Source organism: Mixophyes fleayi, chromosome 4 (assembly GCF_038048845.1).
Source record: "Mixophyes fleayi isolate aMixFle1 chromosome 4, aMixFle1.hap1, whole genome shotgun sequence".
Lineage (NCBI taxonomy): Eukaryota > Metazoa > Chordata > Amphibia > Anura > Limnodynastidae > Mixophyes > Mixophyes fleayi.
This window is the reverse complement of record NC_134405.1, coordinates 153,233,676-153,251,690: the sequence shown is the minus strand read 5'-3', so window position 1 is coordinate 153,251,690 and position 18,015 is coordinate 153,233,676. Positions and strand designations below refer to the sequence as shown.

The 18,015-nt window shown below is 41.7% G+C and overlaps 1 protein-coding gene across 1 annotated transcript in view; it reads left to right on the top strand.

The window, feature by feature from the left end:
* The window catches only part of USP6NL (USP6 N-terminal like), a 166,264-nt gene that overhangs the window by 104,616 nt on the left and 43,633 nt on the right, over nt 1-18,015 (top strand). The window contains exons 4-7 of the mRNA XM_075208632.1: nt 1,254-1,293; nt 2,902-2,982; nt 5,109-5,216; nt 12,060-12,169. Coding sequence (XP_075064733.1) covers nt 1,254-1,293; nt 2,902-2,982; nt 5,109-5,216; nt 12,060-12,169 — 339 coding nt within the window. The remainder of the gene's footprint in view (nt 1-1,253; nt 1,294-2,901; nt 2,983-5,108; nt 5,217-12,059; nt 12,170-18,015) is intronic.

Below are 18,015 nucleotides of genomic sequence, written 5' to 3'. Positions count from 1 at the left end.
ACCAGTTCTCTAAATTTAAATATTTATAATGTTCTCTAAAATATTTTTTGTTTTAGCTTAATTTATGTCAAACTAATTTTTTGAGCGAGGGGGTTATATATTCTACTTTTTTGTGGTTGAAACTTTTATTTAATTGGTTATAGTGTTACTTACAAGTGAGCTTTCCTGCAGATGTGCAAAACCTGTTCCATTATAGTTATTGGACTGAGACCCAGGGGTAAATGTATCGATCTCCGGTTTTGTCAACTCGCGGGAGTTCAGTGAGATGATAGCTTAAATTTAAAGCGGTGCTGCCTTGTAAAGGGAAACTTCCCTTTACAAAGCAGCAAAAGGGTAGCCTGAACCGTTAATCTGACCTTGGATCTGTCACCGTTTCATGCAATACCCCTTAAAACTGAATGCACGTTTGGCGGTATGATGTTACAAGAGAGCATGTGCACAGTGGCTTTATGCATTTATGGTTTGTAAATGACATTTAATGATAATGGATACAATGCCCCCATCTTGTCTAAACAAACTGGAATCGTTTAATGAAATGTATGGTGCATCGCTGTGTTCTTTTATTTACATTTTCTGCATCTATAGTTTGGTATATACTTATGTGAAACACCACTTGATGTAAAAATATAGATCTAAAAATACAGATGTAAAAAAAATAAATATATATAGATAGATAGATCTATATCGATCTCGGGTATAATAGGTGAATACACTTTGGTTCTGAGTAATGTTTAGATGTATACACTTACCACAGATAGAGAAAAAATAGCTGAAAGCTTTTCTTCATAGACTATTGTGTGATAATATTTTTGGTCACATGTGACTTAGGAATCAATATTTCATGTATAGGAAATGCATAAAGCTAGTTCTGTTGTCAGACTTGTGTATTTCTGTGAATGAACATGTTGTATATTACTAACTGCTGGAGATAGTATATGGCTGCCAATATCTTGGCTCATTAGTGCATTTCAGAACCCTTGATTCTGCTCGCCAACTTCTTCAGAAGCCTTTTGTTTAGGTGATAACAAATATAAGGTGATAACAGAACGGTTATCACCTTATATTTGTGTATTGCATACTCCTTTCCTTTTTACAGGTAGGTGCGTTTCTGAAATCTAAAAATTGTTTTAAACATGAGTATTGTGAACTGTTATAATTGTGCTGTCTATGTTGCCTGTGCTTATACTGCCTCTAACAGGATGAGAAAATGTAATGCAAATTTCTCTCTCAATATAATTGTTTCTCCTTTTCAGTGAGGAAGAACTACCATTTCATGATGGAGCAATAGAAAGGGTATGCTTTAAAATGATATTGTATTATAATCTGATTTGTAGCTTTGTCAGTTATGTGCTGTGAACTGAAACGTCTGAATTTCTTTAGGTCAAACCTAATTATTGAGCCTGTGCTTTCTAAACTGGATGCAAGAATATGTCAGTGTGTGTGATGCATAAGTGAACATTTAAAGGGATATCCACAGTCACAAAATGTAATGGCTTTCTTTCATTCTGACTCGTAAAATCTTTTTGTACAAAGTGTTTAAACTATTTGCCCACTTTCCTGGAGTCTGTTTTTCTTTGACAACATCATTGGTCTTGTTGCCATTATATATTAGTAGGACAGGTGACAGATTGATTTCTCTTATGTGGCACCAGATTTATTGCGATACAAATTAATATAATAGATGTTAAAATTGGTAGGTTAGGTACCTTGAAAATGTACATTGTATTTAGCAAGATTGAGTGATATTATTTATGTGCGCTGCGTTAATGTCTTGAAATGCTGCATGCATCTTGATAGGTCACCCGGATATTTTATTACTGTAAGAAATGCTGATGCACAAGATCTAATATTGTAGGAAGCTACAGGGACAATTACGTGTACGTTTTAATTTATAGAACCAATTATCTATAGTTATTTGTATAAGTTACAGCTCTGTATTGCTGACTTTATAATTCTCTATGTAGCCCTGAAATGACCACATGCAACTGTAGATAACACAGTATATTTCTATTAATAAGTAAAAGAAAATGTTTTACATTTAAAGTACATTTATCTAAGGCAACTAATATTAAGATTAAAAGGGCTGCAAATAAGTCACTCATACATATACAAGTTTCCTTGCCTTGACAAAGCTTCATGTTTGACATTGCATTTTCATTTGTCGCTGAAGCTGGTTATTGATTTATCAGCAGCCATTTCAGGCAAAGAGAGACTCAATGCAGTTTTCATTTGTGTGTGTTCTGATATGTTATAGGCCTCTTTGCTGCCATCATCCCTTGTGGTATGTTATTAAAGAAAATAAATGTCCCCTTCTTTTTTGCTCTTTTATAATGATCTTTAGTCACTGATCATTGATTTATCTAGGCATCTAGCATTGACCACATTTTCATACCATAGCAGAATTCAACATTTTTAAAGTGTAATATTATAACAGTCATTCCATTTGTTAGGTTTAGATTTCTTTTGTAGTTGAAGGATAATTCAAAGCAAAACTGAAACTTGCAAAGTACAACCCAGACCATATAGGTTACTTACCTGGACTCTTCTCACTTCTGTTAGTCCTGTCTTTAATTTACAGCAGGCAGTGTGTGGGCAACATGCTGCCAGCGGTAATGAGCAGAGCAGCATCACAGCTTGCAGAAGACATTGAGAAACCCACAACATATACTCAAAGCAGGGACCCAGGTAAGTAACCATTTAGGACTGGGTTGTGCTTTGTATGTTCCATCGAAGACTAAATTTTATTGAAATTATCTTTTGTTAATCCATTTATAACAGAACAAGTATCTGTCTAGTTTTCAGTGTTTATTGATTGGTTGAGAATAAAAATATCTTCAGTTCTTAACATACAAATCTACTTGGTAGTATATTAAGAAGTCTGATATTTTCATTTTGTTTCAGCAAAAACTGCTAGAGATTGAGAGAATTGGCAAGTGGCTGAAAATGTTAAAGAGCTGGGAGAAGTACAAAAACACAGAGAAGGTAATGCACATTAATATTTACAACATTCAAACAAAAAATAATGACCTGTTGACTCATGTGTTAACTTTGTTTGGAGCAGTTGTTATATTTTTTTTTTGTCATTGTTGGTTGCACATATATTTGTGTGTGTGTCTGTATATGTATGTATGTGTGTGTGTGTGTGTGTGTCTGTGTATATATGTGTGTGCCTGTGTGTGTGTGTGTGTGTGTATATGTATGTATATCTACTATATAAATGCCTAGTAGCGTATGTGGAAAATAAAAACCAAGCTGCAGCGCCACCTGCTGGGCAGAGTTATACACTGACCTATATATTTCTTGAAGGAGAAGTGACAGTTGGGAGTGGTTGGTGGTTGCCGGGGGTGACAGTGGGGAGTTTTTAACACGTTAAGTAGCTTGATGAAGGATGTGGTGATGAAGATGAAGGATGAGGTGATGGAGAAAAATGATGAGGTGGTGACATGTGGACAAAACCACGTTAAAAAAGGGCGCTTGCGTCGGGAAGTAACGCTCTTCCCCTGAGGAGGCCTGGGCTAGGCCCAAATGCATGACAAGAACCTTTTTAACACCTTAAGTAGCTTGATTTGATTAGAATGCATGAGTATCATGCACGGGTTAACTTGTGTGTATATATGTATGTATATATGTATGCGTCTGTATATGTGTGTGTGTGTGTGTGTGTGTGTGTGTGTGTGTGTATATGTATATATATATATATATATATATGTATGTATGTATGTATGTGTGTGTATGTATATATGTATGTATATGTGTGTATATATATATATATATATATATATATTTTGCATGCAAATCGGTAGATTTACTACGAGTCCCTTGGATTTCAAGTAATTTTGCATAATTGTTGGTTAAAGCTAGGTTCACACTACAGAAAAATTCTCCCGATACCATATTGTTAACGATTTTACCAGCGACTGGAATTCTCGTTCAGCATGCTGATTTTATGTAATTTACTTTATTTGATGATGGTGGGATCAATGCAATAATGAAAAACCTGATGTGTTTACCCAGCTTAACATTTTGGTAGCTGTCTTAATTGCTTATTAAGCTTTTACATTTGTTTAAATACAAAGATATTTCTTTCCTAAAAGATAATGCGTTTTTTAAGGTTTTGTTCTACTTTAAAGATATTGTACATGCCAAAGTGTTTTTAATACAACACTTGCTTAGCATTGTTATAGTAATTCTAGAGTAAAGATTTAGCAATGTTTGTATTCTCCAGGCATAGGAGCCAGGAGAATTTTGAAGTGGGATAGTTTGCTTCTGTTAAATGTTTGTGTGCATCTCCTTAAGCCTTTTAGAAGTGATGGCTGCTCAATAATGTGTTTTTTGATTGTTTTAATGTATCCAGCGATTTCAGCCAGAGAAACAGGAATAGCTCTAGAGTTTCTCTGCAGAAATGCTTTTGAAATAAAGAAACAGTGTTATGTCACGTCGTTGGTCATTTTTCTTGGAAGGTGTTAACTGTTTGAATGAAACACTTGCTAGGAATTCACAGTGCTTTCATAAGCGTTCATGGCATTTGTGGCCATGACATTGTGAGAACTGATAAATTTCTGAAAATGGTTAGTCATAAAGTAATGCTGCCGATGTCATTCATACAGCTTGAGAACCTTGCAGAACATTAATTTTGTGTAAGCCCTGACAGGTGTAACAGAGGTTGATGTGTATTAATGTTTTTCTTGTTAGGAGTATATGCTTCAGGTATAGTATGAACCTATATTATTTAGCTAAAATCTGTAAAAGCATGGTTTAGGCTAGTAGCGGCCAACCTGATTTTTGAGGCCTCTCATGTGACCGTTGATGTTTTCAAAAGGCCACACAATACATTTAGGCTATGTTTATAGTCTCTCCTTGCAATTTTTCTTGTATACCTGGGCTTTGATATATTTGCTTTTAACGTGGTAGCACATTGGCTCTTGTATACAAATTTGTTCAGATGTATACAAACAGGTAGCAGGTCATATCTAGTACTTTTTTTTTCTATATTTGATTTTACTTTGTCTAGTAGTATAAATTATTTTTCATGCATATTTCTTAATTGATTATATATTTTTTTCAAATATTCTATTTGTTTATTAATATTGGCCCATTGTTTTCTTTAGCTCCACAGAAGGATTTACAAAGGCATTCCTCTTCAGCTGCGAGGTCAAGTCTGGTCTCTAATCTTGGATGTTCCGAAATTAAAAGATGAGAAAAAAGACCTTTACCTGGTAGGAATTTGTTACATTTTATCAGCTGTCTTTATTTCTCTTTCATCCATCTGGGGGACACTGCTTAACCATGGGGTTAAGTAGGGAAGGGAGCAGTCTGGCACCTAAACAGTTAACTTTTTTCTGCTGACAGGCATATCCCCTTCCCCCCTCCCACCAATTCCCCACATACCTCAGTTTGAAGTAGATGCTAGGAAGTTCAGCCCTAGGAAGTAGGGCTGAACATCAGAGAACTCCACAGTGAACAGGGTTCACTGTTAATAGGCTTTTTCTTTTCTTTACAAAGTTTTCTTCTGTTGACTAGCGGCGAGAGGCTCTGTTGTTAACAGAGCTGGCTCGTGGGAGAAGCGCCTGTCAGCTGGGGGCAGCCCCGCAGGCAGAGGAGGTAAAACGCTTCTCACAGCGGGAAGCAGTCGGCAAGAGACTCTCCCCGCTGATAGCAGGGTCAGGCGCTGCTATAAAGGCAAAAATTGCCAGTACTACTGCCGTTCCCCGTGGCCAGGTTGGAGCATACCAAGTCCCCTCCTCCAAGAGGAGGGTAGGGGGAACTTGAATGATGGTTGTGCTATGGAGAAAACTAGCGATTTTTTGCGGGGAACATAATCCTAACAGGATTTCACCTAATAAGAAAGGGGAAATCGCTGTTAGTAGAGACACAGAAGGAGATGCCAGCGGTAGGGGAATGTGTTTTGAGAAGCACCTCTTCCCCTCCCCCGCTGAGTGAGCAGGTGGAAGATCCCTTTTTAGCGCCAAAATACAAAAGGAGGACAGATACAGCAGTCATTTGGAGAGAAGTGCACTGCTGACACATATCTTCCCCGCTAAGTATCACTATATTCTGTGTATGCATATGTATTGTAAGACAATAATGTTTTGAGAGAGCTTTAGGTTAAGAGAGAACTATAAGCTCCCCAACCTGTCTTATTTAATCAGAAATACTATGATATGTTTAAATAACCTAGTCAGTATTTTCTGATAGACATTGTGGAAGTGTTTGTGCGTATGAAACGTGATTTTATTTTTTTCTTATCCTGTGATGGCTGATAAAAGTAAAACAACACGTGCCAAACATATTGTCTGTTCAAAATGTAATGTTAAATTAACAAATGAACGGCTGGGTCAGGGGGGGGGGCTCTGTGCTGGCTGCGCTGTGGCGCCTGTAATGCTGCAGCCTAAAGACAGCTCCATTCTGACAGTAGAACCTCCCGAATGGGCGGCAACCTTGTCACAAGGGGTTAATACCCTTGTAAAACTGTTATCTAAACCAGTAGAGATCCCATCTACATCGGTGGCATCTCGGGGTATAACAGGAGGAATGACTGAGAATTAATTTTCCCCAGGGGTCGGACAATATCCCTCCCCGGCTCTCCAGGAGGCACCCCAGATAGGGGAGGGTGGATGGTCGGCAGTGGCTAGAGGCCTAGACCGACTTAACCAGTTACTGGAGAATCCCAGACATATACGCAGTAATAAAAGACGTAGACCAGCTAATGCGCTGTGGTCTGTGTCTGATTCAGAGGGTTCCTCGGAAGGGGAATTGTTGGACGATTCGGATTTGTCCATAATAGAATCAGAGGAAAGCTCTAGACACCAGTGTATGGACGATCTGGTAAAAGCAGTTCGTCAGACCTTGGGGTTTATTGAAGTAGAAGAGACGAGGTCCTTAGACTGGTCTCTCTTTTAAGAAGGCTTCCAAGCAGGTGGTCAGGTTCCCTCCCTCAGCAGAATTGAGAGGTATTGCAGAGGCCTCTTGGAAGTATCCAGATAAGAGGTTCACTGTGCAAAAAAAGTTTGGCTCTTTATATCCTCTTCAAGAGGAGGATATGACTCGATGGAAACAGGTGGCGAAAGTGGATGCGCCTGTAGCGAAATTGGTTCGCCAGACCACACTACCTGTACCAGGGTCGGCAGCCTTACAGGATGCGACCGACCGTAAATTAGAATCCCTGCTGAAATCGGTCTTCTTGGCCGCTGGTACAAGCCTCAGACCAGCATTGTCTTCAACCTGGGTAGCTAGAGCTATGGAAGCCTGGGCAGGGCAGTTAGAGTCCGCATTGCAGGATTCGGAACTACTACCCCTGGCCATGCACCTGAAGGAGGCAGCGGGTTATGTATATGAAGCGGCCCAGAATTCGGCCTCCATATCATCGTCTATTTCTGCTACAGCTGTAGCAGCGAGAAGGGCGTTATGGTTAAGGACTTGGAATGTGGATTCAGAGTCAAAGAGGTCGTTAGAATCCATCCCGTATACGGGTGGGATGCTATTTGGTCCGGAGTTGGACTCCTGGATTTCACAGGCTTCAGGGGGTAGGAATACGTCCTTGCCTGTGAATACTCCTAGACCTAGGGCTCCTAGGTTTAGTTCTTTCAGACAGCCCTTTCACGGGGGCTGGTCTGGCAGAGGTCAGACTGCCAGTTCAAGGGCTGTGGGAAGCAGGAGACAGTCCCGTAGAGGAAGGTCATCCTTTGCCTCTGCAGCAGGAAGGGCCTCTTCCGCCAAGCTGCCGGATAGACCAGCAGCATGACTACCACCCTCCTCTGGTTACAAAGGGTGGGGTGGGAGGACGGCTGCTTGGGTTCGCCCAGCAGTGGACAAAGTCCTCAGCGAACTGGTGGGTCCAGGGTATCATGAGAAGGGGTTACATGATAGAATTCATGGGGCCAGCTCCTCACAGGTTTTTTGTAACCGGGTTACCCCGCTGTCCTCAGAAAAGACAGGCAATGCTCACGGCTGTCGATTTGCTTCTTTTAAAGAAGGTTATTATACAGGTTCCGGAGTACCAGGGAAGTAAAGGGTTTTATTCAAACCTTTTCTTGGTACAAAAACCAGATGGTTCGTTCAGACCAGTGCTGAACCTCAAGCAGCTAAATCTTCATCTGAGGGTAGACTCCTTTCGGATGGAATCCCTGAGATTGGTCATAAATGGCCTGGAGACAGGCCAATTCATGGCATCAATAGACATCAGGGATGCCTATCTCCACGTTCCGATCTGGGAGGGGCATCAGCCTTTTCTCAGGTTCACGATAGGCACAGCTCACTATCGGTTCAAAGCTCTTCCGTTCGGGCAGGCCACAGCCCTAAGGGTGTTTACAAAAATTATGGCAGTGATGGCGGCACTTCTTCACTCCAGTGGGGTGCAGTTAGTGCCTTATCTGGACGATCTGTTAGTCAAGGCGGCAACAGTTCAGTTGTTGGAACAACATCTTCGCCTTACGGTGAGGGTGCTGGAACAGAACGGCTGGCTTTTGAATATAACAAAGTCACAGATGATCCCTTGTCAAAGAATGATTTTCTTGGGACTAATAATGGACACAGCACGCAGCAGTGTTTCTTCCACAGGGCAAGATAAGGTCCTTGATGGAGTGGATAGGCAAGGTCCTGTCAAGCAAGAAGCTGTCAGTACTCATGTGTATGAAGCTGCTAGGAAAGATGGTGGCATCTTTCGAGACACTGCCATATGGAAGGATCCACTCCAGATGTCTTCAATGGGACATTCTGAGGAAGTGGTCAGGGTCCTTCCTTGGTTTAGAGTGCCAGTGGATGAGGTTATCTCTAGGGGCGAGAAGGTCCCTCAGCTGGTGGTTGTTGGAGGACAACCTAACAAAAGGCAGATCCTTTGCCCCGAGGACATGGGTCCTGGTATCCACAGACGCCAGTCTGAGTGGTTTGGGGGGGGGGGGGGGGGCAGTGGTCCTTCAACTAAGAATAAAAGGCCTGTGGTCAGAAAGACAGTGGGGTCTTTCCATAAATGTGCTGGAGCTCATGGCCATCTTGAAGGCACTACAGAGAGCTCAGAGTGTTCTACGAGGAAGGCCAATCCGCATCCATTCCGACAATGCCACGGCATTGTCATACATAAACAAGCAAGGAGGCACCAGGAGTGCAGGAGCGATGAAGGTCACGTTTCAGATTTTTGCCTGGGCAGAAAGAAACGTCCCGGCACTGTCAGCAGTGTTCATCCCAGGGAGACAGAACGTACAGGCAGACTATCTAAGTCGGCACAGGGTTCTATCAGAGGAGTGGGCCTTGCATCCGGAGGTGTTCCAGTTGCTAGTAGACAAGTGGGGACTCCCGGATCGAGACCTGATGGCATCAAGAGCCAACAGGAAAGTCCCAGAGTTCTGCGCAAAAACAAGAGATCCACTGGCAGTGGCAGTGGACGTCCTAACAATGCCTTGGGACTTCAGGTTAGGTTACCTGTTTCCTCCCATAGCAATGATTCCCAGGGTCCTTCGAAAGGTCAGGCAGGGGGATCGACCAGTCATTCTGGTGGCTCCAGCGTGGCCACGAAGAGTATGGTTTCCGGAGATTCTTCTGGTGGCAGGTCAAGGTTTTCGGTTGCCCCTACGAAGAGATCTGCTGACCCAGGGACCGTTCTTGCATCAAAATCTGAACCGGCTGAATTTAATGGCGTGGCTTTTGAATCCAGTCTGTGGAGAGCGAGAGGGTTCTCGGGGGGGTGTAGTAGGCACTCTCGTGAATGCCAGGAAGCCAGTTTCGGCCAGGATCTACCACCACATCTGGCATGGATATATAAAGTGGTGTAAGAAGAAATCTTACAAATCAAAATCCTTTTGTCTGGCTAGTTTTCTCGCCTTCTTACAGTGTGGTTTAGAGGCGGGTCTTAAGCTGGGAACCTTAAAGGTTCAGGTGTCAGCATTGTCAGTGTATTTCCACAGACGGCTGGCGGAGATTCCGGATGTTAAGACTTTCCTACAGGGAGTGCTTCACATCCAGCCGCCCTACGTACATCCGACTGATACTTGGGATCTTAATCTGGTCCTTAGCATGTTGCAGGAACCTCCCTTTGAACCTCTACTCTCAGCAGAGTTGCAGTTCTTGACCTGGAAGACAGTCTTCCTGCTTGCTATTGCCTCGGCTAGAAGGGTCTCCAAGCTGGGAGCTCTATCTTGCAAAGAACCTTATCTGGTCTTTCATGAGGACAGAGCAGTTTTAAGGACTATTCCGTCCTTTCTCCCTAAGGTGCTCTCAGGTTTCCATATCAATCAGGAAATGGTTGTTCCGGTGTTCAGAGAGGAGCCTCAGACTCCAGGAACGAAAACAAATGTTTGGACGTAGTGAGGGCATTACGTATGTATGTTAAGAGATCTGCAAAGATACGTAAGACATGATTCTCTATTTGTATTATTTGACTTTTCTAGGCGGGGATGGCCAGCGTCTAAGCAAACTATTGCCAGATGGCTTACCCTGACTATTAGGGAGGCTTATATTCGTATTAATCTTCCTGTGCCGAAGCGTATTGTTGCCCATTCTACCCGTTCGGTTGGGGCGTCTTGGGCGGCACGGAATGGAGCCACGGCAGACCAGCTATGCAGAGCAGCCACCTGGTCCTCGGTCCATACCTTTACGAAATTCTACCAATTTAATGTATTTGCGTCTGGGGACGCCTCCTTCGGCCGTAGTGTTCTACGTGCGAGGAGATCAGAGCGGTCCCACCCTTCAGAGGGATTGCTTTAGTAAATCCCCATGGTTAAGTAGTGTCCCCCAGATGGATGAAAGAGAAAACAGGATTTATACTTACGATAAATCTTTCTCTGATTCCATCTGGGGGACACTGCGGTCCCCCCCTTCTCGTTGTTTTTCTTTTCTCTCCGCTCCCCCCTCCTTTTGAGTGGTGTATCTTGGTTGATTGGCCTATCGTCCTAGGGCTTTGGTAATCAAACTGAGGTATGTGGGGAATTGGTGGGTGGGATATGCCTGTCGGCAGAAAAAAGTTAACTGTTTAGGTGCCAGACTGCTCCCTTCCCTACTCAACCCCATGGTTAAGCAGTGTCCCCCAGATGAAATCGGAGAAAGAGATTTATCGTAAGTATAAATCCTGTTTTCTCACTGCCCTCCGCAGTGGTTTATCAGTGACAATGTAACATATAAGTTAAAAAAAAAAATGCATTAATCATATGTCTGGATAAAGAATATACATCATACTATCCTTTATTTATTTAAAGACTCTGTGTAAGTTAATTTTGTTTTTAGAATTGTGTTTTTAAAAATAATCAATAAAAAAAATTACAAGTTCAGATCCCTGCCAGTGGTAGAATAGATAATTACTTTTGTTTTTCCGCTGTATCTTATTAGTATTAATAGTTCATACATAATTTTCCCTAAACTGACATTACAAAGTGCTTGGTTACCCCTCCTTAAATGCTGATTTCATGTACTGCACATTGCTATATTGATGATACATTAGTTTTACAATGTGATTCTATCTATGTTTTACAGTTTTCAGCTCATGGTGAATACATTACTTAAGAAACGTGATATAGTATATCATTGAGCATTGATCATCAATCATTACAGAAATTAGATGGTGGACCAATATACATCACACTGGTCCATGGTCCCCTTTCATTTCCTGTAATGCTCATGTGCATAGGAATCAATGACATGTACAAACCCTAACACAATTTTGAATGAGAAAAGGAAATTAATCAATGGGGTGAGCAGATTTATATGTATAACCCTTAAAAACCTTAAAGCTGTTGACTTTTTAATTGACATCCTTCTACGGGATAATGAATGGTTTGCTTGCTGTCAAGAATGAACACAAGCCTCACATTGTAAAATCAACTTGAAACCATTCTTCTAACTTGCTTTCATCTTGGTTTCCTTCCCACATTGCATATGATGCACATCTTTAAGTCTGAAAAATGTTCTGGTTTACTCTATAGGCAAAACAATAATTTTGAGCTGCATGTGTCCTTTCTTTCCATTGTTAGTCAGAGCCATTTAATGTGATGTATTTTTAAGTGGATTATTGTCTAATTTGACTTAAAAATAAATAAAAAAATGCCTTGTACATTGCCTTCTTTTTCTCATCTCAGGTTCTGAAGCAGAAAGCAAGGCGCCTATCCCCTGACATCAGACAAATTGATTTGGATGTTAACCGAACATTTAGAGATCACATTATGTTCAGAGATAGATACGGAGTTAAGTAAGTACAACCTTATACACTCATGGCCTTGACACACTTTGCCATGCCATTTAGTGTACCATAGAATTTTGAACGGTCCATTTCAAAGATTTTCCTTAGCGTTTGATTTCTTTTGGCTGCAGATGGTGACAACACCTTGGGATAGTGGTGCAAATGTTGCTCTGTTTGCACAACTCATTTTAAATTAAGAATGCCATAAATGCTCTTATCCTGAAGTGTGGTCAGTCTTTATACTACTGTGTGACAGATTGTTTTGAATGGCCGTTCAGTGATATTATTGCCAGAACTGTATTACTGTTTTGTCATGTTGACGGGATTTCCAGTCTCTGCTGTCTTGACATGTTGGCTGCAGTTCTGGTCGCTTGGTGATTGACCTGCTAAACAGGTTGTTACACTTCCTTTATAACTGTTAAATCTATTTTTTGTTCTTCCCACTATTAGGGCTTATTTACGCTGCTTGTGGCACATTCACTGCTAGCTAGTTGCAGGTATGAATATTATCTAATAAGAATTCCGTAAAATATTGGCCCCTTTTACTACGGACTTATATAAAGGTACTAGAATAAAGGGTTATTTGTGTAACTTTGTCTTAGGTGACCAAAAAGACTCCAGTGCCTGCTACGTGATCCACTGGCAGGTTTGGAGTCTGGGAAAACACACTGTCCAGTGATATCCTCCTGCATAAGCTTAGTACACCAAGATGTCACCTTATTTTGTTAAAGGGAAAGACTGTGTAAAAATAATTAAGGATGAGCAGGCTCAGATTCCGCTAATCCGAGCCCACCCGAACAGTGCGGATCAGACGGGAATCCGAGCACTGTTCGGGAACTTCCGGGCGCCAAACTAATCCAAACCGAGGCTATGACATCCAAGTCTCGCGTCGGATCTCGCGAGACTCGGATGTCATAAATACTCACCTTGCAGCCGCCATCTTCATTTCGCCTGACATCAGGGAAGAGGGAGGGTGTGTAGGGTAGTGGTGCTCTCTCCTTGTGTCCAGTGCTCTGTCCTTGCTGAGTCCAGTGGTGCATCAGTCCAGTGCTCTGTCCTTGCTGAGTCCAGTGGTGCATCAGTCCAGTGCTCTGTCCTTGCTGAGTCCAGTGGTGCATCAGTCCAGTGCTCTGTCCTTGCTGAGTCCAGTGGTGCATCAGTCCAGTGCTCTGTCCTTGCTGAGTCCAGTGGTGCATCAGTCCAGTGCTCTGTCCTTGCTGAGTCCAGTGGTGCATCAATCCAGTGTGCTGTCCTTTCTGAGTCCAGTGGTGCATCAGTCCAGTGCTTTGTTCTGCTAAGTGCATAGCTAATTTAAAAGTATTAAAAAATCTTAAAAAAAAAAATAAAAAACATTTTTTTTTTTATACAAAAATCATTTACATTTTTTTTAAAAAGTATAAAAAAAAATTCTTGCAGTCCAGAAACATTAATACTGCAATATATAAAAAATTGTTCACTGTTCTTGCAGTCCAGAAACATTAATACTGCAATATATAAAAAATTGTTCACTGTTCTTGCAGTCCAGAAACATTAACACTGCAATCTATTAAAAATTGTTCACTGTTCCAGCAGTATTTAAAAAATAGTACTGTAATACAACGTGTGCTGCATATAATGGAGTACAAAAATTTGGAGAATAAAGTAGGGAAAGATCAAGACCCACTTCCTCCTAATGCTGAAGCTGCTGCCACTATTCATGACATAGACGATGAAATGCCATTAACGTCGCCTGCCAAGGCCGATGCCCAATCTCCTAGTAGAGGGCATGTAAAATCCAAAAACCCAAAGTTCAATAAAATTACCAAAAAAAGGAAATTAAAAACATCTGAGGAGAAACAAAAACTTGTCAATATGCCATTTACGACACGGAGTGGCAAGGAACGGCTTAGGCCCTGGCCAGTGTTCAGGACTAGTGGTTCAGCTTCACCCAAGGATCTAAGCCCTCCTCCTCCCCCCCCCTCTAAAAAATTTAAGAGACTTAAGCTGTCATCAACAACACGGCAAACAACTCTGCCTTCTAAAGAGATGGCATCACAAATCCCCAAGGCGAGTCCAAGGGTGTTGGTGGTTGCGATGCCTGACCTTCCCATCACTGTACAGGAAGAGGTGGCTCCTTCCACCATTTGCAGCACGCCCTCTGCATATGCTGATAGGATCACCTACAGTCCAGTTACAGATTTGGCTAATGAAGGTGTGAATGTTGTACACCGGGAGGAGGATATTGATGTAGCTGGTGCTGAGGAGGAACTTGACGAGGAGGCTGCTGATGTGGTTATCTTAAATGAGGCACCAGGGGGGGGAATCCGTTGTTGTCCATGGGATGAAAAAGCCCATCGTCATGCCTGGTCAGAAGACCAAAAAATCCACCTCTTCGGTCTGGAGTTATTTTTATCCCAATCCGGACAATAAATGTATGGCCATATGTAGCTTATGTAAAGCTCAAATAAGCAGGGGTAAGGATCTTGGGCACCTAGGGACATCCTCCCTTATACGTCACCTGAATAACCTTCATAGTTCAGTGATTAGTTCAGGAACTATGGCTAGGACCGTCATCAGTCCAGGGACACCTAAATCCCTTGGTCCTGTTGGATACACACCACCAACACCCTCCTCGTCAACTTCCTCCACGATCTCCATCAGATTTAGTCCTGCAGGCCATGTCACCAGCCAGACTGAGTCCGCTTTGATCCAGGATTCATCCGAGGAATCCTGCAGCGGTACGCCTACTACTGCCACTGCTGCTGTTGCTGCTGGTAGTCGGTCATCTTCCCAGAGGTGAAGTCGTAAGACCGCTACGTCTTTCACCAAACAATTGACCGTCCAACAGTCGTTTGCCATGAGCACCAAGTACGACACTAGTCATCCATGGCAAAGCGGATAACTGCGGCCTTAACAGCTATGTTGGTGTTAGACGTGCATCCGGTGTCCGCCATCTGTGCAGTGGAATTGAGACTAGTTGGAGGAGGTATTGTGGCCACGGTACCAAATTGGTTACCGGGGCCACTCCACTACGCAGTCCATAAAGCTTCGTATCAGATATTAAACTACGTTCAATGTTCCTGCCAAATAAAAAAATAATGAAAATGCCCTGTCGTCAACGAAAAACAAGAGGTAGGGACGCGCTAGAAATCCACCCTCTATATGCTGCAGAGGATGGAGGAGCAGAAAAAGGCCATTCAAGCCTACACAGCCACCTACGATGGGCCACGTGTTTGTGCCGCCGACTTGTCACTTTGCTTAGACATCCAGCTACCTCGGTGCAACCTTTTGGACTAAAAACAATATTGTGAGGTGTTCACAATAGACTGGAAATTAGTGGAAATGAATGTTATTGAGGTTAATAATAGTGTAGGAGTGAAAAATACCCAAAATATGGATTTTAGCACTTTTTATGTTTTTTTAAAAAAAAATCAGAACCAAAACCTTTCGTGGGGTGTGTTGGCAAAACAAATCGGAACCCAAAACCTCAAGCTAATCAGAACCCAAAACCCAAAACACCAAAAGTGGCCGGTGCACACCCCTAAAAATAATACTTTCAGATAAAATGGGATATTACATCTTCCATAAGCTTGATGTAACTTTCAGGTGTATGTGTTGACATTCTGTATATTAAGCTCCAGAATTATTTTCATCCTTGATAAATATCAAAAAACAAAGCAGTATAAATTAAGCAGCACAGATAGTTACATGTCGTTGTCAAGTAAAGGGCACTCCACAGACTTTTGTTCTAATAGCCAAAATCAGCACTTGTGTAACACATAAATCAAGTAGATCAAATTATATCTAATAAAAATATATTTATTATGAGATAAAATTCCCTATTTAACTGATCCTCAGTAAAGTTGTGCTGTATCTAAGGTCGCAAAATTTTTAAATTCCTGGGTCTTAAAGGGGTTATGGATATTGAATATGACTTTTGATAAATGAGTTGGGTTTTACTTAAGTGCATTGGTTAATACATAAATGAATGGTTTTCAGATGACGCATAGTGACTGGTAAAAACACAGAAAATAGTGTTATTGTACGCTGATTTGAACCTACATATTCTCACTAATCTAAATAAGAATAACTTCGTAGGAATGAAATTGTATCGCATATATGTTTGGAAAGTGATATGCTAGTGTTCTTCCAGCCACAATATATAAATCAAATATTTCACCACCAAAGTTCCAAATAAGAGACGTGTAAAGTAAACACAGCCTAATATTTTCTGCATAAAAGCACTACTAATTTAATTAATCCTCTTCTGCCAAGAGGACATCAATTTTCATGGTCTTCAGCACATATAATTAAGGGGAGATCTATCAATTGGCAGTTTTGTTCGGAGAGTGTCTGCCATAAATAAATTGTTAATCCATTCCGTAAACTTTCCAATCTGTATAAATACATGTTAATAAAATAACTAATTTCAATAAATTATTAATTCCAGGTGTTTTTGGTGAGCAGTATTGCCACTTTTCCCATTTTTATTTTCAATAGACAACACATTTTCACAGATATTCCATTTGAATGAATGATGTGGCAAAAAGATAACCATTTATGGGGGCGTGGCCTGGCAGCCATTCGAGATAGCTGCACATATCCTGAGCTCTGTCTAAAAAAGCCAATTTATACCATCTATTGACAACATAGGATCGATTCTACCACACAGAAAAGCACTATACTCTCCCTGGAAGAGATTGCCCACCTGCTCAGTGTCCCACTGACTATAACAGGCATCTGTGTTAAACACTGTGGGCTTCTAGCAGGAGACTACCGGTGGTTACTGAGGACCCCCGTGGTTTTTCAGGCAAGCAAGGAACGGGCTATCTATCTCCTACCCTCCCTGCACAGCAGATCTTCACAATTGCCAGGAGAAACTAAGAAATACCACGCTTGAGACACGCTGTATCCCACGATCAGAAGTTCCTGTAGTGAGTGTCTCACTTACCTCCTAGATCAACCAGGGTCTAATCCACCTATTTGAGTCCCTCTACTGCTCTCTGTGACTTGAGGGGACTTAGAGAAGTGAAACCGGAAGTTCTGAAGTCCTCAGGCACCATTATCTCCTTCTTTTCCGGTGAGCTGAGCTTGGCAGTGTCTGCTGGGATTCCTTCAGTGAGTCAGGAGAGGGAGGAGTCCAGCCGTTGGTAAGGAGAAACATTCCTCTATTAACTCATTCTCATCTGGTCCCAGCACCTCTGTCTCAGGCTTTACACACTGTACGGCTGCAATCTTCTGTACCCGAGATCAAGGGAGATTAGCTAAATTACTCCTTTGTGCCTCTGCTCATAAATCTCCGTATGACTGTAATCTGATCTCTGTCACTTAGTTTCCACTACATTCTATTGACGTGACTCACTGGATCAAGCAACAATAAGCAAAGTCTGCCATCTAGTGACGGTTTTTGGTATTGCTCTGGAACAACACAGCAAACCCTCACTAATTTCATTCTGAGCTCATCTTTAATCCAAAAAATGATATCCTACTAATAAAACTGATGGTGGGGGAGGAAGTATTCACATGAGCGAGTATTCACTACCTGCTAAGCAGTGACCCTGCTATAAATACAGTAAATATTCTGATTTACATTCTGCACCAGTGGCTGACTTTCTTATCTCTGTATATATTTACTGGTGTTTCCCTTGGTGGTGATTTGTCATACGCTTTACTACATCCTCAAACATGTCTCACAAACAAAAAAAAGCAATTAATACTCCAAAAAATACCATTATGAAAGCGCTGGAAAAAGCCAACGGTCGTCCTAAAACAAATACTCACCAAACGGACCCGGATTCAGACTCCGATGACACATCCGTTGCAGATTTACCCCTATCTCCACAGGAGATAATAAATATTGTCACAAAAACCATCCA